Source organism: Haplochromis burtoni, unplaced genomic scaffold, assembly GCF_018398535.1.
Source record: "Haplochromis burtoni strain Fernald_Lab_line unplaced genomic scaffold, NCSU_Asbu1 Contig_120, whole genome shotgun sequence".
In the NCBI taxonomy this organism is placed as follows: domain Eukaryota; kingdom Metazoa; phylum Chordata; class Actinopteri; order Cichliformes; family Cichlidae; genus Haplochromis; species Haplochromis burtoni.
This window is the reverse complement of record NW_024582481.1, coordinates 771,908-796,950: the sequence shown is the minus strand read 5'-3', so window position 1 is coordinate 796,950 and position 25,043 is coordinate 771,908. Positions and strand designations below refer to the sequence as shown.

The 25,043-nt window shown below is 39.8% G+C and overlaps 1 protein-coding gene across 2 annotated transcripts in view; it reads left to right on the top strand.

Annotated features, from left to right (window-relative positions):
• Positions 1-25,043, top strand: part of LOC102296611 (dynein axonemal heavy chain 11) — a 40,588-nt gene extending 15,545 nt beyond the window's left edge. Inside the window, exons 38-82 of one of the 2 annotated variants that reach the window (XM_014337600.2) lie at positions 2-196; positions 273-350; positions 450-582; positions 678-805; positions 1,064-1,212; positions 1,313-1,463; positions 1,562-1,693; positions 2,059-2,232; positions 2,831-3,035; positions 3,410-3,575; positions 3,805-3,907; positions 4,608-4,847; positions 4,926-5,087; positions 5,191-5,384; positions 5,502-5,664; positions 6,079-6,202; positions 6,412-6,554; positions 7,447-7,608; positions 9,064-9,297; positions 9,456-9,602; positions 9,716-9,829; positions 9,914-10,057; positions 10,522-10,704; positions 10,833-10,934; positions 11,034-11,168; positions 12,446-12,619; positions 12,728-12,963; positions 13,104-13,226; positions 16,774-16,978; positions 17,098-17,262; positions 17,450-17,590; positions 17,764-17,934; positions 18,343-18,465; positions 18,561-18,754; positions 18,832-18,980; positions 19,061-19,188; positions 19,478-19,705; positions 19,791-19,982; positions 20,987-21,115; positions 21,644-21,886; positions 21,984-22,166; positions 22,246-22,361; positions 22,489-22,601; positions 22,686-22,826; positions 22,971-25,043. In XM_014337600.2, coding sequence (XP_014193086.1) covers positions 2-196; positions 273-350; positions 450-582; positions 678-805; positions 1,064-1,212; positions 1,313-1,463; positions 1,562-1,693; positions 2,059-2,232; positions 2,831-3,035; positions 3,410-3,575; positions 3,805-3,907; positions 4,608-4,847; positions 4,926-5,087; positions 5,191-5,384; positions 5,502-5,664; positions 6,079-6,202; positions 6,412-6,554; positions 7,447-7,608; positions 9,064-9,297; positions 9,456-9,602; positions 9,716-9,829; positions 9,914-10,057; positions 10,522-10,704; positions 10,833-10,934; positions 11,034-11,168; positions 12,446-12,619; positions 12,728-12,963; positions 13,104-13,226; positions 16,774-16,978; positions 17,098-17,262; positions 17,450-17,590; positions 17,764-17,934; positions 18,343-18,465; positions 18,561-18,754; positions 18,832-18,980; positions 19,061-19,188; positions 19,478-19,705; positions 19,791-19,982; positions 20,987-21,115; positions 21,644-21,886; positions 21,984-22,166; positions 22,246-22,361; positions 22,489-22,601; positions 22,686-22,826; positions 22,971-23,218 — 7,263 coding nt within the window. In that variant the 3' untranslated portion in view covers positions 23,219-25,043. Of the gene's footprint in view, position 1; positions 197-272; positions 351-449; positions 583-677; positions 806-1,063; positions 1,213-1,312; positions 1,464-1,561; positions 1,694-2,058; positions 2,233-2,830; positions 3,036-3,409; positions 3,576-3,804; positions 3,908-4,607; positions 4,848-4,925; positions 5,088-5,190; positions 5,385-5,501; positions 5,665-6,078; positions 6,203-6,411; positions 6,555-7,446; positions 7,609-8,082; positions 8,227-9,063; positions 9,298-9,455; positions 9,603-9,715; positions 9,830-9,913; positions 10,058-10,521; positions 10,705-10,832; positions 10,935-11,033; positions 11,169-12,445; positions 12,620-12,727; positions 12,964-13,103; positions 13,227-16,773; positions 16,979-17,097; positions 17,263-17,449; positions 17,591-17,763; positions 17,935-18,342; positions 18,466-18,560; positions 18,755-18,831; positions 18,981-19,060; positions 19,189-19,477; positions 19,706-19,790; positions 19,983-20,986; positions 21,116-21,643; positions 21,887-21,983; positions 22,167-22,245; positions 22,362-22,488; positions 22,602-22,685; positions 22,827-22,970 lie in introns of those variants that run through there. The other variant, XM_014337603.2, reaches the window with a different exon arrangement.

The window sequence follows — 25,043 nt, the reverse complement described above, 5'->3', positions numbered from 1 at the left end:
GGTGTTGATGCGTGCACTGCGGGACTTCAACATGTCTAAAATTGTGACAGAGGATGTGCCTATCTTCATGGGACTGCTGGGAGACCTGTTCCCAGACATGGAAGTAGAACGAGAAAGAGACCTAGAATTTGAAAAGGCCATTCGAAAGACTACACTTAATCTTCGGCTGCAGCCAGAGGAGTCATTTATCCTCAAGGTTTGAGATGAATCTGTTCATACCTACTCTAAAAAGGATTAAAGAACCCTCTTTTAAGCACCTTTATTTTTGTTAGGTGGTGCAGCTGGAGGAGCTCATGGCTGTACGTCACTCTGTCTTTGTTGTTGGAAATGCAGGGACTGGAAAAAGTCAGGTTAGATTTTTTTTCTGTGTCACTTGCTGTCTAAATAAATGTTCAGCTGAATTTGTAACATAAATATGAATGGTAAAGTGCTGGTATTTTTATTAACAGATATTGAGAGTTCTCCATAAAACTTATGTAAACCTGAAAAGGAAGCCTGTATGGAATGACCTCAACCCAAAAGCAATAGACAGAAATGAGCTATTTGGCTTCATCCATCCTGCAACTCGAGAATGGAAAGATGGTAAAAAAAAATGCATTAAAAACAAAATAGCAAAACCTCAACAAAAAGACCAAATCTCACTCTTGTTCTATGCACCCCAAATTCCTGTTTGCTAGGTTTGCTTTCATCACTGATGCGAGAGCAGGCAAACATCTCCCACAGTGGACCTAAGTGGATTGTGTTGGATGGAGACATTGATCCGATGTGGATTGAATCACTCAACACAGTGATGGATGATAACAAGGTACCTCCCTCCTTTTCACTCATACACTATTGTAGACACATAGCAACCAAGGTGGTATAGATAGAAAAAGATGTTTCTCTCCCCTTCCTTCAGCAATCAGCTCCTGAAGTGTGAGTACTTGGAGGTTCTTTTCCACAGCAATGAATCATGTCATACTTGATGAGATATGGGGGTGTTTTCTTATCATTTGGGTAGAGTCTTGTCCATCATATTGGCCATTCAGATGTCGTAGTATTAATGTTTCACAATGTCTCTCAGGTACTGACTCTAGCCAGTAATGAACGTGTGGCGCTTACTTCATCTATGAGACTGATTTTTGAAATCAGTCACCTAAGAATGGCGACTCCTGCCACTGTGTCCAGAGCAGGTATCCTCTATGTTAACCAGCAGGACCTGGGCTGGAACCCGTGAGTTACACAGACTTCAAATTAATCACATAGTATCTAATATCGGATACCTTTTCTGTGGTAATTTTGTGTAATCTTCTGGATTTGGGTTGCTGCTCAGGTACGTTGCCAGCTGGATTGACCAAAGAGAACGGCAGACTGAAAGAGCCCATCTCACCATACTGTTTGAGAAATACGTTCCACGTTGTCTAGAACAGATGAAAAACACTTTCAAGACAATCACTTCCATTCCAGAGATCTCTATGGTGCAGGTGCATATGACAGAAACATGCGCAATGCGTTTATTTCTTCCCTTGTATACCTCTACTGGCAGAAAACTGAAATATAATATGCCTTTCTTTTCATTCAGACACTCTGCACTTTGCTCGACTGCCTTCTGACACCAGAAAATGTTCCTTCTGAATCCCCTCGTGAAATCTATGAGACCTATTTCACCTTTGCCTGCATCTGGGCATTCGGTGGGGCCTTGTATCAAGATCAGGTATTCATATAGTTTAATTTAGGTCAATTTTACATCATGCTGTGTACATTATAGCAGCTGTAAAGATAAGCTTTGACATGACAGTGAAATACTCTTTAGAAGTCTCTCATTCTGTGATATTTCAAACAGAAATTAATTTTATTTTCACAGAACTAAACATCAAGCGCAGTTAGACAGTACTATTGGTTGGTTTACTCAGTTATAGGATTATTTTTATTTACTTTTTCTAGCACTGTTATTGTAAAATAAAATAATTCATTAAAAATGTCAGGTAAACAGGACAGTTTTTTCAAGAATAAGCTTAACTGTCTAAATGACATGATGTGAATTAATCCATAACACTGTATGCTTCATTGCTTCATAAGCTCTGTGATTATCGAGCGGAGTTCAGTCAGTGGTGGACCAAAGAGATGAAGACTGTAAAACTGCCAGCACAGGGAACAGTGTTCGACTATTACCTTGACCATCAAACCAGGCGGTTTTTGCCCTGGAGTGACACCGTGCCACCCTTTGACATGGACACTTGTACACCATTACAGGTAAGAACATACCTATAAACTGCTAGAACTCAGAGTAGATCCCTCAAGAGAGAAAGGGAAACTTTTCAAAGTGGTTTCATAAATAATTACCTTTACAATCAAAAGAAGCAACCTCCTTACAGCAAAATAACCAAAAATGAACAATGCAGTCATATTAAAAATGTATGTATGCCTCAGTGAACATAATAAGAGAGGGTAAAGTCACATCCTGAGGTTATGGCAGGGGTGCTAGAATGGATGATAGGCTTGCCACTGTGTCTGATTACCATCCAGTACTCCCTATACCAGACTGTGTGGGGGTGAAGGCATGAGCAACAAGGCTTGAGCTATCACCCACGCTCTTTTGTCTTTCTTTATGCTCCTGTGTACAGCTGTGAATGCTCCAAAGGCTCTTGCTGAGCCATAATTAGTAGGGTTTTGTTCTGAGCAAATGATGCTATTATGACAGAATAGTTGTGGCGTTCAGGGGAAATACAAGAAATTATAAATCACGCACAATTCACTGAACACATGTCTGTCAATAAATCACACTCAAAGAAAGCCATAATAAGCATGTGTGTTTCTGTTCTGTGTCTTCCTGCTGTTTCTATGATTGCAGGCTGTTCTTGTACACACAGCAGAGACCGTGCGTCTTCGCTACTTCATGGACTTGTTGCTGGAGAGGAGACAGCCAGTGATGCTTGTGGGGAATGCCGGAGTGGGAAAGACTGCACTCGTCAGGAACAAGTTGGACTGTCTGCCAGAAAGTTACATGACCACAAAAGTACCTTTGAACTACTACACCTCCTCCCTCATGTTGCAGGGTGAGTGGCGTTTTTGATTGTCATGTGGAACAGAGTAGCACATGCAATGAACTGTAGCACCACCTACTGGCAATGACTGTTAATGTCCGTGCACGACTCACACACTGCTTTATTTATTTATTTTATTTATATCTCTCAAAACTGCACTGTTGTACGTAGGTGTCACTTTATATTTTTCCCTAGAATGTCCTCTATCTTTCTTAACTCTAAATTCTTATTTACACCAAGTTGAGAGAGAAGCAGTATTTCGATTATCCTGTGTGTCCAATACATGTAGTGAATTGCCAGTAAAAATCTTTGATCTTTAAAAATCTTAGTTAAATTTGGTTCAGTCAATGTTTTTATTGCTGTTCATTTGTTTATTTCTGTTGCAGCGATCTTAGAGCGATCATTAGAGAAAAGAGCAGGCAGAAGCTACTCCCCTGTAGGCAACAGAAGGCTGATCTACTTTATAGATGACATGAACATGCCAGCTATGGACAATTATGGCACAGTGCAGCCTCACACACTTATACGCCAACATCTGGATTATGGGCACTGGTAAGACGACTCTGCACACACCAAGCCAAAACAAGTCAAGTCAGAGATTCTGTATAGTTTCTCTAAGGAGCACAGACAGACATAGCATAACAGCACAGGCAAGAATAAAAAAAACATGCAAACAATATGAACAAACAGTACCTGTTTTTCAGCTGTAACTTTAAATCTCGTGACAGTTTTTTTTTTTGATTAGCCATTGAAACCTTCTTCAATTTCCTTCTCTCTGCAGTTATGACAGACAGAAACTGACCCTGAAAGAAATACATAATACCCAATATGTTGCCTGTATGAATCCAACTGCTGGGACTTTCATTATCAACCCCAGATTACAGGTATGATAGCAGGTAAAACTGTTGTATATACCAACATAATCTATTTTTCAAAAAATATAGTTATGCAGAGCAGTGCTGATGGTTTGAGCTGTAGTTTAAATTAATCTAAATTAAAGTGGATGTGCAATAATGCACAAATCCTGCATTATCATGCTTTTTTCATTGCTTTCTAATCTTCAGAAACTGTTTTGAACCTAATTTTAAATGTTGATAAATTTAATCTCCTGAGACCCTACATGCTCATATGGGGACATTACATCTGCACCTTTTACTTTATTCTGACATACAGTGTTTTATATTTGTTACTTACTTACTTTTATACTTTGTTAAGCAATGGCAATTTTATTTACTTATTCTGTAAAATTAGCCCATTGTCACCACATTACAAATGTTAAAAAAAAGTATGTAACAAAGTTTGTTTGTTTACTCAAATAAGAGCTCGATTTCAACAGTGCTTTATATTGTGAAGATATTATGGGGGTTCTATTTTATTGGTGTGGGACTTCATACCACTACTTAATACATACTACTGCTACTACAAAGAAAACACAATATGTGTCAAGAATGATTGCTACTTCTACATTCATACATTTGTCACAGTGTTTGGTGTTTAACAGAGCCCATTTCTAAGCAAGATGTTATCTATACACATATATACTAAACATATTTTGCAATTTTTGTGTGCCTTTGCTCTCTACAGAGGCATTTCTCTGTGTTTGCAGTGAACCCTCCTTCATGTGATGCTCAGAGGTCGATCTTCAGTCAGATCCTGTGTAGTCATCTGAAGCAGCAGCTCTTCAGTCCCCTTGTTCAGAGTAGTGCTGCAGCTGTCATTCAGGCAGCCATAACTCTTCACCACAAGATGGTTCATAATTTTCTGCCCACAGCCATCAAGTTTCACTACACGTTTAATCTTCGAGATCTGTCAAATGTCTTTCAGGTATTGCCCATAGTAAACACTCATACAACTTGACTTGTGTATTAAAAGTAAAATATTAATATGATATGTGAAATTAAGGGCATCCTCTTCTCTGGACCTGAGAATGTGAAAGACAGCGCTGACCTGGCACAGTTGTGGCTCCACGAGTCCTGCAGAGTATACTCAGACAGACTGGTAGATCTAAAGGACCTGCAGCTTTTTCAGAAGTTCCAGTTGGAGACTATGCAAGAATGTTTTGAGGTGCAAAGCAGCTTTTGAGAAACAGAATAAACTGCTGCTTTTCATCATCACATAAAAACTTTGCCCATTATTATTACTATGCCTGTTTCCTGTTTTCTTCTAGGGACTGGAGGATATAAAGGTGAAAAAGCAGCCCCTCCTTTATTGCCACTTTGCCCAGATGAGTGAGAAAGCCTCCTATGCCCCTGTCACAGACTGGTCTGCACTCAGCACCATCCTCACGGATGCCCTGGAAAGCTACAATGAGATTCATCCAGCCATGAACCTAGTGTTGTTTGAAGATGCCATGCAACATGTGTAAGTGGAGCTGGTTTCCATATAAATCTCATAGTTATAATAAAACTATGTCACACTGGAAAAATAATATGATGTAAATATAATTAGAACTATAATGAAGAGATGTGTTATTGCCAGCTGCCACATCAGTCGTATCTTGGAAACTCCAAGAGGTCATGGCTTACTGGTCGGAGTCGGGGGCAGTGGGAAGCAAAGCCTGACTCGTCTGGCTGCCTACCTATCCTCTGTGGAAGTCTTCCAAATTATTCTGAGTAAAGGTTACACAGTCCAGGACTTCAAGGTAAATACTGATCTTGGTGACAGATTAGAGCCAAGAACATGAACCACTGTTTGACTTTCACAGGTTATGAAAATGTAGAGGAAAAAACGTTATTTAAATTAAGGTGCCTTTAAAGAATACCCAGATGAGGTTTCCTTCTCGCCGAATGCAGCATATTGATATAATTCAGTTTTGCTGAGATCCTCCAGTGATGCATAAAATAATTGTCAGATACTATTAAAAGACACTGGGCAATATTTTAATACATTATTGATGAGGTAAGCCTATCAATTTATCATTTAAAAGCCTCTTAAAAAATCAAAGTGTTAATCATGGGATTTTAGATATCCAATTGATGAATTTATTGAACAGTTTGATCTTCATGCCACTCAATATGAATATTATCCATTCATGGCCTGTGTGGTTTTTGTGTAGATGGATTTGGCCGGTTTGTTCCTGAAGGCTGGAGTGCAGAACAAGCGTGTGGTTTTGCTCCTGAGTGACGCACAAATATCCGATGACCGGTTTCTGGTCATTATTAATGACTTTCTGGCATCAGGTCAGACCCAAACTCCAAATTAATTTACACTGTGTTGTTTCATCTGTTCACCTGACTCATATACCTGTTCGGTATATGTAGCATTTTTTCTTTATGATTGTGAAGTACAATCATACTTCAAATGCATTCAGCCTCTAAGATTGTTCTGTTCTGAATATCCATCATTAGCATTTGCTAGTCTGTAATAATGACTGTGTTTTGCTGTACAGGGGAAGTTCCTGAGGTTTTCAGTGAGGAGGAGATTGAAAGTATTGTGTCTGGGGTGAGAGCTGATGTGCGAGGCCTTGGTCTTATGGACAACAGGGAAAACTGTTGGAAATTTTTCACAGATCGAGTGGGACTACAGCTCAAGGTTTAGTCTTTCAGATTTCGTATGTTTTTTTTAATCCACCAATGCATTTAAATTTAACATGTTCTGTTAGAGTTTTATTGGTAATCTGTCTTCTACAACAACAACTACCCCCTGATCCTTCCAGTTATGCACTGAAGGCTGACATTAAAAAGTGAGATTATTAGCTCTGGATGAATTCAGGGCTGAAAATACACTGCATGAATTGAGTGCCCGGATCCCGAAGAACATCTGGAATAACCTCTCTCTTTTCTCATTTCAATTTTATTATAAGCTGTTAAAAAGTAAGAATTGAAATGTTTCATTTTTGCCCTGTCTTCGTCCCCAAAACACCCGGATCCCAATCTGGATCAGGATTGACTCCAAAAGTTAATCACCTCCAGGCTGGGTCAAATCCTACTACTGGTAAATTTATCATGCAAATCCATTCATAACTTTTAGAGAAATTCTGCTACCAAACAAACAAACTAAAATAAAGAGAAATTCTTACACATACATTAGATTTGAGCTGGGGAAATTAAAAGCACAGCTGCTGTTTAATATTACTAAATATGTTTAACAAGCTGAATTAACCAAGCCTGACAAAGTGGGGGGGTTAAAAGGAAGGAAATTCTTTTCTCAGTCACTACACATGTATGCCATCCAGCTAGTGTTTGCGCCAGGGCCTCTGGTAGCGTCACCGTCTGCTCCAGCCAACTGGGAATGTAGCTCCTGTCTATGTGCCAAGGTGTTGAAAGTGGGGGCCCAGGCTGCTGCCAGTTTCCCTTTGGAGATGCATCATTTCAATGTCTGTGACCTGTGTTGATTTTCCTATGTGTACTCTTTGATGAAGTGTGTTTCTACTAATCTTTTAGTGCACATGGTAGACTTTCTCTCTTTGCTTTCTTCTTTGCAGGTAGTCCTGTGTTTCTCTCCTGTGGGCAGTGTTCTGCAGGTTAGGGCTCGTCACTTTCCAGCCCTCATCAACTCCACAATCATCGACTGGTTTTATTCTTGGACCCCTGAAGCTCTGCAGTCAGTCAGCTACAGGTTCATCCAAGAAGTTGAAGGCATTGAGGTCAGGCTTTTGAACCCAAGAACAATATCTCATAATCTCTTATAACTTAACAGTCATATTCTGTACAACACAACATGTGCCAAATTACTAAATAAAACAATATCAGCTGTCAGATATGTATGCAGCTGGTACTGTATCTTGCCTAGGTTTGTCATGTACCCTGATATTCGGGACTCAGTTGGACTTTAATGAACACCTTGTAATTATTGCTGTGCAGCTGGATTAAGTTTTCCATGGATCCTTCATCATTAGTTCTCTTCTGAGGTTCTGACAAATTGCCGAACACATGCCTGGGGACACTCAGTGAGTGCAACATATCATTGTTTTCCATCATGGCAGTGGAATGATCACAACCCAGACTCATTTATGTTAATGAGAGAAGAGTGATTAAGCACATAACGACCCTCTAAGGTGGCACAGCTGTCACAACCAGGAAGCGTCATCACATATGTGAATATGTGCCAGACCATTACTTTCCACTCTTGAGTGTTGTGCATGTTCATGTGCAGGCGTGTCTTGTTGTAATAGTAGCTGTAGTGCTTAGAAGTTGTGTGATGATGATGATGACGATGATTAGGGGATGTTGCAGCTGTAGTAGATTCGTGCACAAGGGTGGAGGTAGGACTAAAGTTCTCCTGTAACCAAAATATATGTATGAGAGCTTAAATAGTATAATCAAATCAAATGAAAAGTATATCTTTATAGGTGCAGAGGAGAAGAAACCAAAAACAATGTGAAACTGTACATGTAAAGTAATTTATTAAACCATTGTTAATGATTGTTTATCTTCTTAAAGAGGCAGGACTGCAAGAAATGAAATGATCATTCATTTAAAGTTAGAAATGCACAACCTGCTAATAGTTGTTACACAAGGCCAATCAGAGAGTTTCTGTCGCATCTCAACAGAGCACAGCACGCTTTGTCAAGTGCATTGTGTCAGATCTTAATTAATAATGATTTTTTCCCTGTGGCTCTGTGATCATTAACAATGGCTTTTTGTGAGTTATGGTCAGGTTTGATCCTTGTATTCTCTGATCATTTGTTTTTGCTTTAATTGATCACTAACTGTGTGATTAATGCAGGCTGTGTGTCATTGTGTGCCGTATGATGAATACCAAGTCAGGATGCAGTATTATGGTCACAGTAGATGGTGTTTATAAAGTTGGAGGCCACCAGATATAATGTAAGCAGTGTGCATGTTTTACAAGCTTGCACGTCAGTGGTCTAAACACATTATTTTCACAGAGGTTTCAAAGCATAATCATTTCTGCTAGCTGCACCTAAATTTCAGATTGAGTAAGTCAGGGCCGGCCAAGTAAGATGGCAAAACTTGTAGATGAATTCAAAATTTATGAAGATAATATTTCAGTTCCCATCAGGCCTGGGATGTTAAACTCCACTCAATCCAGCTCACCCTGTTCGCCCCTCTCCCCCCTTGTCTGCTTATTTTTACAGCCTGCCGTCCAGGAATCCATCAGTCTTTTCATGGCCTATGTTCACACTAGTGTCAACCAGGCAAGTGAAAAATACCAGCGCAATGAGAAGAGGTACAATTACACCACCCCCAAGAGCTTTCTCCAGCAAATCACCCTGTACAGAAACCTTCTGGAGAAAAGCCGGGCTCAGCTTCAGCACAAGATGAACCGACTCGACAGCGGCCTTCAGAAACTCCAAACCACTGCTGCTCAGGTAAATCTTTAATCTGCACTGTAGGCGACTGATTTCTGGGCAAGAGATGTTAGGCTAAGGTAAACAACAGACAGTACTTCCTTTTTTATGCTTTTCCATGACATTAAGTATTTCACATATTGAAGTATTGTGAGTATGTTTCTTTCTTATATATACAGGTTGAAGATCTAAAAGCTAAACTTGCATCCCAAGATGCTGAACTGACCCTTAAAAATGAGAACATCGAAGCTCTGATTGCTAAGATTGGACAGCAAACTGAGAGGGTGAGCAGCAAGAGAGAGGCTGCAGATGTTGAAGCACAAAAGGTGACTAGTCCTGTCACATATTGTATAACACACATTCTTTGGCATTGCACTCTACAGACCACATTGTTAAATAGATGTGTGGAATCCAATTTGTTATGGTTGCTTTTGTGCAGGTTGCTGTGATCCAGGCAGAAATTGCTGTCAAACAGAAGGAGTGTGAAAATGACCTATCCAAGGCAGAGCCGTTACTGGCAGCCGCCACAGCAGCACTGAACACCCTCAACAAGGTACTAGATTTTATCAGACTACACAGAATTACGTAAAAATTTGCAGTCTTTCTCAATATATGATGTTATATAATATTCTTTCAGGTGAATCTTACTGAGCTGAAGGCCTTTCCAAACCCCCCGGCAGCAGTAATCAATGTAGCAGCAGCTGTGATGGTCCTGCTGGCCCCTCGTGGTCGAGTGCCTAAGGATCGGAGCTGGAAGGCAGCACGGGCCTTCATGGGCAAGGTTAAGCCATCATCATGTCAATTGCATCTGCCTGATTAATGTCAATCTAATTTGTGAGTGGGCCTTGACCCTGGCCCTGCCCAACTCCAGTGCTCACATTACAGCTGGATGGCTCTATGAATTTGCTCACTCACTGCTGGAGCAAGTGTGCAAACCTCCCTCCTCTGCTTCTTGCTTCTGTTAATGCAAGTGTGACTGGAAAACGTTTGGTTTTAATTGCATTTGATTAATTATTTTAGATGCCAGCTTCGGGTATCACTTTTAAAATTTTTCACCACAGGACTTAATCCTAAGAATTGTTGATGAGAGGAATCAAATATAATCCTCATTTTGTGGGACTTGCTCTTTTGTAAGCAAAGAATTAAAGTGTTTGAAGTGGTTATGATTCGCAACATGCTCTATTTGTGTTCCATTTTCAGCCTTCATCAAATGCTGTCTCATTTGTTTTGGTTTTTGTGTGTCAGGTGGATGATTTCCTGCAGGCCTTGATGTCGTATGATAAGGAGCACATCCCTGAGTCATGCCTGACTGTGGTGAAACAAGAATATCTGAGAAACCCAGACTTTCACCCTGATCTAGTTTGGACCAAATCTACAGCTGCAGCTGGTCTTTGTGCCTGGACCATTAATATTGTGAGATATTACGAGGTCAGCCATTGCATTCAAATAAACTCTAAGGCAGTTTCTTATGTTTCCTATGAGAAATCTTATTCTTCATTTTAAAGTTGTTTTTTTTTTTTCACACATGCTCTATTTATTTTTTATTTATTTTGCAGATCTATTGTGAGGTGATTCCAAAAAGGCATGCCTTGTCACAAGCTAATGCAGAGCTAGAAACAGCAACAGCCAAACTGTTGGCACTTCAAAAGAAGTTGGCAGTGAGTACAATGTTATTCTTACCTAAGTCACTCAGTCTAAATACTGCATTTTCTTTATCGTTTTTAATTTGCATGGCTTCCTTCCTTTTGTTTCTATAGGATCTTGATGCCAGCCTCCAGAACATAACAGCTCAGTATGAAATGGCTACAGCTGAGAAAATCGGTTGTCAGGAGGAGGTGATGCGTACCACCCAGACCATAGAGCTGGCCAACCGACTAGTCAAGGGCTTAATGGTAAACAAGGGGAGATAGAGGAGTTTGGTCGTGTCATTGGGGCTGACCTGGCATACAGTTAACTGTCAATTTGCTGGAGATATGCATGGAGAGGTGCTGGTAATAGAATTGCATCAGTAATCTGGACTGGAAGTTGTTATGTCCTGGCAGGATGGCCTGACAGTTGTGTGAGCAGATCAGGCAAAGGGAGATTTTACAGCTCAGCCCAGCAGCATACCGGGGACTTGTGAGACAGGTAGAGAGGGCTGGACCACTGAAAACGCATGGCTGAACTGGGCAACTGGCTGGCTGAGCAGTTTCCAAATTGAGGAGTGAAGAGAAATGGCAAGAGGTCTACACTAACACTACCCTGTGTCTGTGTGGTAGATGTGTGAGCACTTCTGAGCTTGTCCAAAGAGTAAAAAATTATTTCTTCAGAAGTTTTTTTTTTTTTTTTTTTAATTATTTGAAAAAGTGCAGATGGGAAATTATGGAATGTGGAGAATATAAATGTCGATAGCTGCATATTTATGTACCTGGTTTAATATAACATTCAACTTTGCTGCATTCCTTTGCATGTCTTTTTTAGTCAGCCAAATCTTTATCTTTATGGATGCTAATATGAAATAAAATATGGTCATTTCAGTGGCCATTTTGCAAGTTCGACTTCCTTATTCCAGAAAATAAATGTGGTTTGCATGGAACGGTTTGGCTTTTAAGCATATCAAGATAAATGTTTTGTCTTTATGGCATTGACCTGGAAGCAATAGTGTACAGACTAATAAATCAGGCCGTCTATATTTAATCATTAACTTACCTCAAAGCCTCAACAGCTGTTGGAAATTAACAATGTCTCACCCCAGACTGAGTGATATTACAGGCAATCCATAATACATTAGAGTAAAATTATAGTGATTTTTAACTGTCTGAGAATTTATTATGTGACATATTCTAGATCCACAGCCCCTTGTAAGAAAATGCCATGCGTGATTTATTGTTGTAGGCTGTCACAGTCACAGTATTGAAGGTTTAAATGAATGCTAAATTGATGCCGAGTGAATCTACAGCCAAACACCCAGAGTTATTGTAAGGGAATTGCAGTTGTATGCTTTACTGCTTACATCTTCTTAGTTTGCATGATAAATGTGAGCAGTGGGAAGCTGCCTAGGATGCACATAATTCAGAAGCACAGATTGTTTACTTCTTGATGTAAATGGTCATGAGATGGACTGCTCTCTTTGGTACTTTGTGTGTATTTTTTAAAGATGATATTGAAGCTTGCTGTTTGTGTCTTATAGTCAGAGAAGGAGCGTTGGTCCCTGAAAATTGTCCAGTTTGAAAAGCAAAAGAAAACCCTGTGTGGTGATGTGCTCCTCACGTCAGCATTTGTCTCGTACATGGGTTACTTTACCAGCCAGTATCGTGTGGAGCTTTTTAACAACAAGTGGATTCCTTTCCTTAGATCTCTGAAGGTAAGCAACATACTTTCACTACCATCCTTCATTCTCTGAGTCTGAACTGGAGTGCACAGCCACCAGTGCTTGAACCAAAATGACATCATTCCTGTGTTTCTGTTCCAGGTCTCTGTATCCCTGACAGACGGCCTGGATCCAGTCCTCATGCTTACAGATGATGCCACCGTGGCTGCTTGGCATAACCAGGGTCTGCCAAATGATAGGATGTCTATTGAGAACGCGGCCATCCTGACCACCAGTGAGCGTTGGCCGCTCATCATCGACCCACAGCAGCAGGGCATCAAGTGGATCAGAAATCAGCTAGCGTCAGAGCTGAGGGTGGTGCAGCTTGGACAGAAAGGGTGAGAAGCAGTAAATTATTGTCAGTTTTGCTGTCACAGTGTGATTGTATTACTCGTGGCAGTGAGTGCTCATGAAACTTAAAAATTTGCAGCTCCAGTCATGTTTCTTTTTCTTGTTTTTTTTTTTTCTTTCTATACAGTTGTTTAGATGTGATTGAACAAGCTCTTGTCTTTGGGGAAACTGTCGTGATAGAGAACCTGCCAGAAAAGGTAGACCCGGTTCTGGAGCCTCTACTAAGCAGGAAAACTATTAAACAAGGAAGGTTGGTACTAAAACATGAACAGTACACGTTTAAGCATTTTTTAGCTTGCAAAGATCATTAAAAAAACCCACTACTGCTCTGTTACGTAGCATTGGTGCTGTTGCACGCCAAATAATGCTTTAAATCAATATGCAGTTTTTGCATCACCGTTCCTTCATAAGTCGATATACCCACAACTTGTCCCAATGCATCTGTCGTGTGAGACAATAGAAGCACATTTGCCAGATGGTTGAATCTCACTGAGCTTTGAAGCACCAGTAAGACATGTCTGAATGCATTATTATTGCCTGCTCTTTAGATTATAAATGAATTTTGCGGCACATCGCCTGAATCCCTGAGGCCAACGTATTGATTGGCCCCTCAAGACTGGTGATGGATGTATATTTGTGCGTTCATATTCTTTAGGTGCAATGAATATTGAACAGCTTAGCCTAAGCGTAAAGGCTGAATTCGGCACAGTCATGGTTATGTAAAAAGACTCCTGTCTCCTACAGAAAAATGGCATCTAACACAATAAATTCATAAGTCGTCTATCACCATGAAAGACTCAAGTCAGCTTCAGTAACCTAACTAAACACTGTAACTGTAGGTGGTTTGCTCGTATTTGTCTCCATACTGTACCTTTAGAGCAATTATGGACTAATTTATACATTTACACTACATTTGGATTTCTTTTAACCAGAGTGGGGTCATATTTGTGAATTATATCATTAAGTTTGTCAAATAGTGCTGCTATTTAAATTTATTTACTGAAAATGAAAAAATTAATATCATATAAAGAAAATGTATACCATAGTGTCCTAAACAATCCAGTGTCTTTATAGTCATGGTTAGAGTTACTTTCAAGTCTCTCTTGGCAGTCTTGCCTTTCAGTTACTGCAGTATTTTATTGCAATCTCAGCTTATCTACATTTTCTAGATTATGGTTGACTAAAGTGAGGTAAGCACCATTTAGTACTATAACAACTCTCACACACAAACAGCACTCACATCCATCAATAAATCCACTAAGTTAGACCCTCGATTCCAGCCCAACTAGTGGTGGCAGATGGCTGCCACTCCGTGAACCTGGTTCTGAATCTGATTCAAAATCAGAATACTTTATTAATCCCTAAGGAAATTATGTGGGTTCTGCAAGAGGTGTCTTCCTGTTAAAGGGGAGTTTTTCTTTTCCACTGTTGCCAAAGTGCTAGCTCATAAGGGTTTTTGTGATTGTTGCAGTTTTCTCTGTTTTCTTTGTATTCTTGTAGGGTCACTGCCTACATTACAATATAAAGCATCTTGAGGCAACTGATGTTGTGATTTGGAGCTATATAAATAAAACTGAATTGAATATAATAAGTATAATAGGTATTGCTTTATTGTGTGTGTGAAGCACTGGAGACAAGTGAACTGTTTAGTTCTTAATTTAATTACTTATTTGTTGTCTGGTCTTGCTGCATTCTAGCAGTCTTGGCTTAGTCAAGCTTTTCCTTGATGAACAGATGTGCCTTATTGGCTGTAGTGTGAATCTGTTTTAAGCATACAAAGCAAGAAATGCATATTTCACTGAAATTTGTTAATTTTTGTGTTTTGTGTTTTTTGTTTTTGTTTGTTTTTTTGTTAAACATTTGGATGTTTATATCTTTGGCTTGGTGTTGTTATAGTCCTTAGTTTGAAAGTGATGGATCTAGCTTCCAGGTCTGAAAAGTGAGCTAGTGTTGGAGTTTTTTTCTAATGGCCAGCAGCAAGTGAACTTCTGGTTGGAAAAGAAGAAAATATCCACTTGTATAAAATTACCCTCTGGTTCCTTTGGTCTGTAACCTCAGTAAACACCTTCCTGATGAATTTACGAGCTGAATGTGACACAACATCAAGTAAATTTGGTAAATTATGGTCCCCATTAGAGTCAAAGAGGAGGATAAAGCAGGATATTATAATAGGTCGCTACAATATGTGTGTGCACTATGTTCAGTTTCTCATTTAGTTCCACCTCTCCTCTCCGTCTTGTGTAGTTTCAGAAAATCAATATGCAGAGAGCAAAAATGTCAAGTCCAAGGCTTTACAATCGGAGTTTACTAACTTGTGTGTGTCATCAAAGTGGTTACATCCATTTTTAAATATAGAATTTCTTTACTCAGTAATGATGTTTTACATAAAACATTACTATATAATTTCTGGCATAAACATAATAATATACACAACCTCATAAAATAAATTAGCAACTATTATTAGTAATCACCAGAGTTTAATTAATTAACAATTTAATGTTTGTAAGCAATGGCTATTCTAAAAAGCCACCAATTAAGTTAATATCAATTTGAAGCGGTCAAATGTTTTTGCAAAATCATCGCCCCTGGGAATTCTTTTGGCGGTGATACTCGTGCATTTGTAGTTCACTAATAATTAAGCTTTGTTACGACGATATGGTGACTTTTATTATAAGGTGGTTATTATTATTATTATTATTATTGTTATTATTATTTTTATTATCATCATGATTAAAAAAAGGACAACTCTCTCTGATTTCAAACTGTTTTTCAAACACGACCACTATTCTGGTGAAAATTTCCAAACCACTGGTGTCACTAAAGTAGCTGCTCTGCAAATACCTCAGTTACCAAAGAAAAATACAGTAAATTCCATAAACTGGACAAGCAACAGCAGAATAAATAGAAAATACGACATATTGACGTCCTGCTTTGATCTCCTACTCAGAAATGTTTACATCTTTCTTGCTCTGATATTTGTAAGACCATGAATATTGAATATTCGGGCGAATGTTCATCGAGCGTCTTTTGAAGCCCTGTCTGTCCAGGCGTAACAATTCATCATAGTAAATCTGATTATAAGTTTATCCCTTGTAGATGACCCACACGCTTGTTTCTGTCGATGATTAATACAACCTGCTGGGGCGGCCATGATGGATCTCGTAGGTCTCCACAGCTGAAGTTCATTAATAATTGGAATGTTGTAGAGTGTGAAGTAATGAATACTAATTATTCCTTTCATGGCTGACGGAAGACTACAAGCCAATCCATCAGCAAGGACTTTAATTTGGTGGAGTAATGGTTCTATCAATAGTACATTAATTCTGGCTTGTGAAGATATAGAGTTGAACCAGACCCAGGCCATGAGGAACCTGTGCCATAAAAATTGGGGCCTTGCCTGACATCCAAGGGGTAATTAGAGATAAATGAAAAGCCACCAGGTTCGTCAAGCCACTGCTAATTTAATTGAAATGCAGGAACAGATAAATATTGGCTGGTGCCATGATAATCTTTCATATTTACTCAAGAATATTTGTCTATAGGGTAAGTGACATTTGGAGCCAAACTAAAGTTGTAGGGCAAAAACAGAAGTGCAGTTCAGACCATCTTCATCATAATCATGGCTTGCTTTTTTTTAAGTACACTTCCTGCCAGGTAACAAGTCTAACAAGTGGGTACGATACCAGGCTGTCTTCTTTTTATCACTTACTTCTGTAATCTAAATAACCAACATGCTGTTGAGGCCTCATTGTCCTTCAGATTAAATAAATAAAAATATTTGTGGTCCTATTATCCAGGTACATTCTAATTGGAGGCAAGGAGTGCACTTACAACAGTAATTTTAAACTCATTCTTCACACCAAGTTGGCCAATCCACATTTCCCTCCTGAGCTCCAGGCCCAGACCACCCTGATCAACTTCACCGTGACTCCTAAGGGCCTGGAGGAGCAGCTGCTGGGACAGGTAGTCTCTCGGGAGAGACCTGATTTGGAGGAACTAAAGGTAATCCACAGATGAAAGTTACATTCTTTTTCGAGTAAAGCATTTTGTCTACATGATAATCCTTAATACCTGATAGGAAAAATGTGCAGTTTTGAACTGTTCTGAGTACATTTTCCAAGACGAAGCTGACCACGCAGCAGAACCACTTCAAGATTGAGCTGAGAAGGTTTGAAGATGACCTGCTGAGTCGCCTCTCTGCAGCCCATGGTAATTTTCTAGGGGATATTTTTCTGGTGGAGCAACTTGAGAATACCAAGACTACAGCCGCTCACATTCAATGCAAGGTAAGGCTATTTTTCTTTTTGTTGTTTTTTTTGTCACTCAGTTGTTTTTTTGAATGTCATAAACAGCAAGCACCTCATTTTATTGCATTAGCTGCAAATGATGTGTAGTTAGGAATAAGTGTAATGAGAGGGTTTTGGAGCATGACTGAGAGCCTAATAGCTCATTTTGTGCAATTGGAACTCACAGGTGGCGGAGGCCAGAGAGAACGAGAGAAAGATCAACGAGGCTCGAGAACTATACCGCCCAGCAGCTGAGAGAGCATCTCTCCTCTTCTTTATCATTGACAACCTCAGCAAGATTAACCTGATGTACCAGTTTTCTCTCAAGGTGAAACCTTTACCCCTGAAGTGCTCTTAGAGGACAGATATCGCTTTGTGGTTTTTGCAATTATTATTTATCTTTATGTAAAAATGAGCTTAAACATGTCCCTCTATACCAGATGTCAGTCCAAAAAAACTTGTTTGCATGCACATGGTGTCCTCGTTTTTGTTGCATTCCAGACCTTTAACTCGGTGTTTAATAAAGCAATGGAGCGTGCCGAATGGGATGAGGATGTGAGGACCAGAGTCCGCTCCCTCAGTGAGGCCATCACCTATTCTGTATTCCTGTACACCAGCCAGGGCCTGTTTGAGAGAGACAAGTTAACCTTCTTGTCACACACTGCCTTCCAGGTGAGGGACTCAGGACCGCCTCAGAGGTGGGGCCTCCTGTCATCCTCATCAATCACAGTACTTTTCTTCCCCCACATTAACTTCAATTAAAAGCAGTCAGGAATACCATACGCTGCTATTGATTACCTCTCACACCTTGCACCGTGGCTGCTGCTCACACAGTTGGTTCTGACAAGGGGGCTGGTTCTGATGGCATAATGCAATTATCTGTCATTGCACCAACTGTTTTCATCTTGGAAACTGTGGCACTCTGAAGGCTGTCCTTCATGTGGCTATTTCACATTCAGAGGCCTGTAAAAGTTTACCCAGCACCATTTCCTGAGTTTTCCCATTTTTATTTCAGTAGCTGTGGAAATTATATCAATAACAGAGAGCTCATAATAAACTGCTTTTGGTACTTCTCCTCAGATTCAGCTCAAGGAGAAACTGATTGATATGCAGGAATTAGACTTCTTGCTGCGCTATCCCGTGGAGGCAAGCAAAGTTAGTCCAGTGCCGTTCCTCTCTATGTCTGCCTGGGGGGCCATTAAGGTACAGTAAATATTAAGATGACACATTCGACAAATGAAAAGTTCATATTTTCACTCTTTTTAAGTGAAGTATCAATGTGTGTTTCTTTGTTGCAGACAATTTCTACAATTGAGGGCTTCAGTGGACTTGACAGAGACATAGAGAGCTCACCGAATCGCTGGAGGAAGATAGTTGAGTCCAGCTGTCCTGAAAATGAAAGGCTTCCTCAAGACTGGAAGAATACGAATTCCCTCCAGAGGCTGATTATCCTGAGAGCTCTTCGCCCTGATCGGATGACCTACACACTAAGGTGAGTAAACTCACTAAAGCACATTTATGTTTCTAGTTATTGTACACAACTGAGCTTTTGATGATGTCTCCTGGCAGGAAATTTGTAGAGGAAAGCATGGGAGCTAAGTATGTGGACAGTGCCAGGCTGGAATTTGAGAGGCTGTTTGAAGACAGCGGTCCCTCAACACCTGTGTTCTTCATCCTCTCACCTGGAGTGGATCCACTCAGAGATGTAGAGAAACTTGGTATGATGTATATTCTTTGTTAGTTACAAATCCTGTATTGTTATTTATGCTCAGATTTTCAAAATTTTCTTTGTGTGCAGGTTTAAAACTGGGATTTTCCATTGACCAGGGAACTTTGCACAATGTGTCCCTGGGACAGGGACAAGAGATAATGGCTGAGAGGGTTCTCAAAAATGCCTCTAAACATGGACACTGGGTCATTTTGCAGGTAGGGAATCCTATTATTCAATGATTGCAGCAGTTCCAGTTGGCTTATAAAGCACCTAATGATATTATCTAACCCCCGGAGCAGGGGAAATAAATTTGGTTCAATAAAAACCATAATTGCCTAGATCAGCTCACTAAATGGCTCCTTTAAGGCAAAGTCTGTTGCCAAGTAAAACAGTGGTTTCAGATCAGAACACAGAGAGACAGTTTTCATGGCATTTACTATGAAATTAAATTTACACACAAATTCTATCAACCTGTTACATATTCTACCTTATTTTGATGCTCAGAATGTACACCTGGTGGCTCAGTGGCTGCCCTCTTTGGATGCTCTTCTGGAGACAACAGCCGTGGACAGTAACCCCAGCTATCGGGTTTTCATCACCGGAGAACCCACGCCATGTCCTGAGCAGCATGTAATCCCCAGAGGCATATTGGAAAATGCCATCAAAATCACCAACGAGCCACCCACTGGAATGAATGCCAGCTTGCACGCAGCCCTTGGCAACTTCAGCCAGGTAAAATGGAAAATATACTTTATTTCTAATATGCTTCGACTGTAGTAGTCACTGAAATCTTCACTTGTTTTCTTTCTCCTTTCAGGACACTCTGGATAAGTGCACCAGAGAACAAGAGTTCAACTCGATGCTCTTCTCCCTCTGCTTTTTTCATTCCTGTGTAACGGAGCGCCGTAAATTTGGCCCACAAGGGTGGAATAACAACTACCCCTTCAGCACGGGGGACCTAACAATCTCAGCTAATGTCTTGTACAACTACTTAGAGACCAACACAAAAGTATGTTTAGCACTATTTTCTACAGCTAAACTGACATTTTAAGTTTTATTTATTTTAATTTAGCATTTCGATTACTGTAATACAACTTTTAATTTGTTTTTGCAGCTACCTTCTTTGCCGGCTAAATTTATAATGATAATGGTACTTAGCATTGGCATTTCTAACAGACAGTAATGTTGAATTACTGCAGTGTCTCCAATTACTTATTGAAATCTTTTGTCCCACTGTTATTTGTGAAAAATGTTCATTCCCATCTTTTTTTATTCCACATTTCTTCTCTTATAACTACGAACACGCAACCTGTAATTTAGCTTTATTTCACATAGACAAAAAATCCATTCTTAAGGTGCTGCTCCCCTCACAACTGCTAATGCATTGCTCTTAGGACTCCTATTACTCTGGTCATAACCAATTATGTCTCCCAGGTATTCTGCCCTCCAAAAACGAATGTCCTTCATTATGTTAACCAAACAGTAACCTGTATGTGCGTATACAGAGAATTCATTAGGAGGGCAATGAAGCGTTATCCTAAATGTAATTACATGCAGCCAATGTGACAGTTCACAACGCTACATAAGTGATCACTGCAATTAGAGCTGATGAAGGAAGCAATTTGCAAAACAATACAGGTACAAATGATTGTGAACCTACAGCTTTTGTAATTTGTTATGAATCACAGCTTCTTTTCTTCCTCCTTCACCCTCACGGATCACAATCTCCCGCTGTGGAAAAGACTCTTCTGTCGCACTTCAGATCAGTGTGTATAAGAAACATAATTTTGCTATATTTCCCTACTGTTGTCATTATGAAAAGTAGCCGATCTCGGAGGTTGTTTGCTTGAAGTTTAAAAACCAAAAAAACTTTTTTTTTTTTTATCAGGAAAATGGAAACATGTCTCTATAAGAGAACAAAAATGAACCCTGGGAATAATTTTAATAAACCTACCACAATGCATTCGTGTCTTATATTTGCAATATGATTTTAGTCAATAACATCTATTGCAGTTCATGCAGGTCCCTTGGGAGGACTTGTGTTATCTGTTTGGAGAGATCATGTATGGAGGACACATTACTGATGTCTGGGATAGAAGACTGTGTAAAACTTACCTGCAGGAATTTATGCATCCTAAAATGGTAAGGCAGAGGTGATGTAGCCTAATTTGTTCACATCTTCTTTATGTTTTGTTTTTTTGTTTTTTTAAAACACAAGTGTCACTTTTGAAATGTATTTCACTTCATTTAATAACGTCTGCTCATTATTTAGGTACAAACTTTTATCTGGAGTTGTGTTCAATTTTATGATGACAGGCTAATCCATAGCTGTGTAGCTGTTTTGAGTTGTTGTCAAGGTAAAGGGTGCCCCCTGGGGGTGAAATACTAAACTGCAGTTTTGCATGTAATACCAGTCTAGGTTTTCTGTTTCTTTAGACATTGTGCTTTTTTGGCAGATACTATTAAGGGTTTATTTCATATATTTTTTCTTTTGAAGATTTCTCTTCCAGTACTTTTTCCTGAATCTGCATTTTGAAGAATGTTTTGTTGTGCCTGCAAGAAAAGACTTGCACTTGTATATTGTCCATGATATTAAAATATAAAATACATGCTTTGCTTTTTTTAATTTTAATTTTTTTGGTCTTTGTGTTATGAATTTTCAATTCCTAGTTTGAAATGGATCTCTCTCTGTGTCCGGGGTTCCTGTCTCCTCCGTTCTTGGACTACACTGGTTACCACCACTATATTGACGAACATCTCCCCTCCGAGAATCCCACTTTGTACGGTCTCCATCCAAATGCTGAGCTTGAGTGCCTCACTGTCACCTCAGACAACCTCTTAAAGGCTCTGTTGGAACTGCAGCCACAGAACTCTTCCAGAGGAGAGGGAGCAGCTCAGAGCACAGAGGAGAAGGTCTGCATGCAGAAAGAATCATTATGGGGGAGGGAAAAAACTGCTGAGGGTGCAGGGACCTGTCTATATCACTATCCCAGTTTATTGTATTTCTTAGGTCACGTCAATAATTGAAGACATCCTTGACAAGCTTCCTGAGGAGTATAACATGGCAGAGATTATGGCAAAGACAACAGAGCGAAACCCGTACACCTTAGTTTGCTTTCAGGAGTGTGAGCGCATGAATCTTCTGTTAGTTGAGATAAAGAAGTCCCTTCATGAGCTGGATCTTGGTCTGAAGGTACCATAAACACAGTGACTGCCAGCAAGGTGCTTTACTGTTATTATTGTAGCATTAAAAAGCATTTCTCTGTCCACAGGGCGAACTCACTTTCTCCTCCAGGATGGAGAATCTGCAGTCTGCACTGTTCATGGAGCAGGTCCCAGACTCCTGGGCCAGACTGGCTTATTCCTCCACTAAAACACTGGCACAGTGGTAACTTATGAGTCAACCTATTATATGCTAATTTTTCTTACTTCTTAAATATTCCCTTATAGGCACACTCTAAAAGCTTCTATTAATGATCTTCCTAGTTTTTTATTAACAATTATTTATTCTTTAGGTTGAATGATCTAATGTGTAGCTGCCACGAACTCGACAGCTGGACTCAAGATTTTGTCCTACCTGCAGTTGTTTGGCTTTCGGGGCTCTTTAACCCTCAGTCCTTTCTTACCGGTGAGGACTAAACGAAGACAACGATTAATATTGCCATATGTGCACCGGTAGAACCAGAAATATTAACATAGTCATATTTTACAGCTGTGCTGCAGAGTATTGCTCGCAAAAACAAGTGGCCCCTGGACAAGATGACCCTGAGCGTGGATGTAACAAAGAAAATGAAGGACGACTTTGGGCATCCTCCACGGGAAGGAGCCTACATCCATGGACTCTTCATGGAAGGTCAGAATAATTAACCCAGCAGTAGATCCTGCTATACTCGAATTATATAGATTTTTCACAGTATTTTGCTTCCTGTGTCTTGGTAAAATTGTCTTGTAAGTATAATTGGTCAAACCCACAGTGCAACATGTGTCTTTGTGTTAGGAGCACGTTGGGACACTCAGGCTGGAGTCATCTCTGAGGCGGTTTTGAGAGAACTGACGCCGGCCATGCCTGTGCTGTATGTTAGAGCTGTGCCCGCAGAGGAGCGGGACATCAGTAACACTTTTGAGTGTCCAGTGTACCGCACCAAGCAGCGTGGACACACTTATGTGTGGACCCTCCGCCTCCGAACCAAACAGCCAGCTACCAAGTGGATTGTAGCTGGAGTGGCTTTGTTGCTGTCTGTGTGAAATTCAGTATTCAAGTATTACTGCAGTGTAACAACAGTATGTTTTTAAACAGTATTGGATTATGTGTCATAGTTTTACCATGTTTAGTTACTTTAACACATTTCTAATCTTGTATTTGTGTTGTCAGTATTTGAGTGTGTATATCCTGCATGTTGTAGATAAAGTAAAGTAAACAAGTAAAAGCAGATAGCCGATGTTAAACCTGTTGTGTTCATGTCCTACACTGTTGAACATCTCCCTTGAGCCTGGGTGTGATTTGTTGGGAGCTTATGTCTCCATTTTAGACCATGTAATTCTGGATGGGGAGCATATTTTATTGGAAGGTCAAGATTAAAAAAGCTCTCTGGCTGCCCTCTACTAACTGAATGATACACAATGCTGTCTGGAGGGGATCCTGGACAGAATTCCCAGGAGATGATGTGCATGGTTGCTATTGACTTTTAAATGAGGTGCATTTGACATTGACCTTTTGTACGGCAGAGGCAGAATACTAACAGACTAGTGTAATTCATTCAGCCAAACTCGTTGGAAAAACCCATTGAAAGACACTGATAGCTTTGTATGAGAAAGCAACACATTAGATTACCCATCCTTTATCTGCCTCCACTCTCTGTTAACATCTGATGAACCTACTATGTGACAAACAAAGATAAAGAAAGTCATTTTAAGTAGAAGGTTATTGTTTTAAATGGATTTAATCAGGATTAATTGCAAACCGAGAGGACGTTCAGACTAAAGTTTGTAGTTATGGATACATGTCTGAGGTGTTACTATTTATATGCAGTGATTCACATGATTTAAAGTCTAATGTATGTCAGGGATATGAGGTAGAGTCAAGGTTAAGGCCATGTACTACACTGAGAAAAAAACAATGTGTTAAAGGAGATTCAAAAATATAAGACAGGTGCCATATTATCTGCTAAAAATAAAATAACATTATGACGCTTAATTTACTGCAACTAAATCGCGGTGTTGTTTCTTTCTGAAGGGGTGGGGGGCGTCAAACTCTTATCTACTCAAATAAGATTTTCTTCAACACTAATAACGGCTGTGCTGCTCCTAATTTCTCCCTGCAGCCAAAGTGGCTGTAGACAGACAAATGGAGGCTGGAGGATTGATTCTGTGTATTGTATTGCACGAGGGGGGGAAATGAAGAACCGTTCTTCCTGTAGTTTCTTTTCATCTGCCTTCTCTTCCTCCCATTAGCACAGCACAGCAACTAGCCAGTCATTTGGCGACAGGGAAATGATACAGTGCTCGTAATGTTTGGGAGGAAATGGCAGGGTACGGGGCCGGGCTCAGCAGGGGTCGTGCCTCAGATAAGGCATGTTAAAGGCCAAGCAGGACACCTGGTTAAAGTCAGAAAGGGCATCTGGGTCACCACTCTGCCTTACAGCACCAAAAGAAGACATTGTGTTTGGTATTTTTTTTTTGTCTTGAAAAACTAAAGGAAAATATGAAATCAAGTCTAGTTTCCTCGCAGTATTATGAACAGCTTTAAAAATGTTATAGTTTATGATGTCAAATGATGTCGCTGCTCTGTGGAGCCTTAAAATAAAAAGCTGCCTATGACCAAATATTTACTTTGACAAATTGTCACTATCTTTTTGTTATATTCATTTTTACATAATGGCATGGGGTTGCAAAGCTGAGATAAAAATGTTATACTTTGTACTGTTTAGTCTGCTACAGAGCAGAAAATTACAAAAGCTTAAAGCCACATTTTAAGCTTTGAATGGTTCAACGTTTGCCTCCAGGACTTACACGTCACTTTCTTGTCCCTTATGAAACAATCCCATACTTTGTTGTCACATTAGGTAATAAA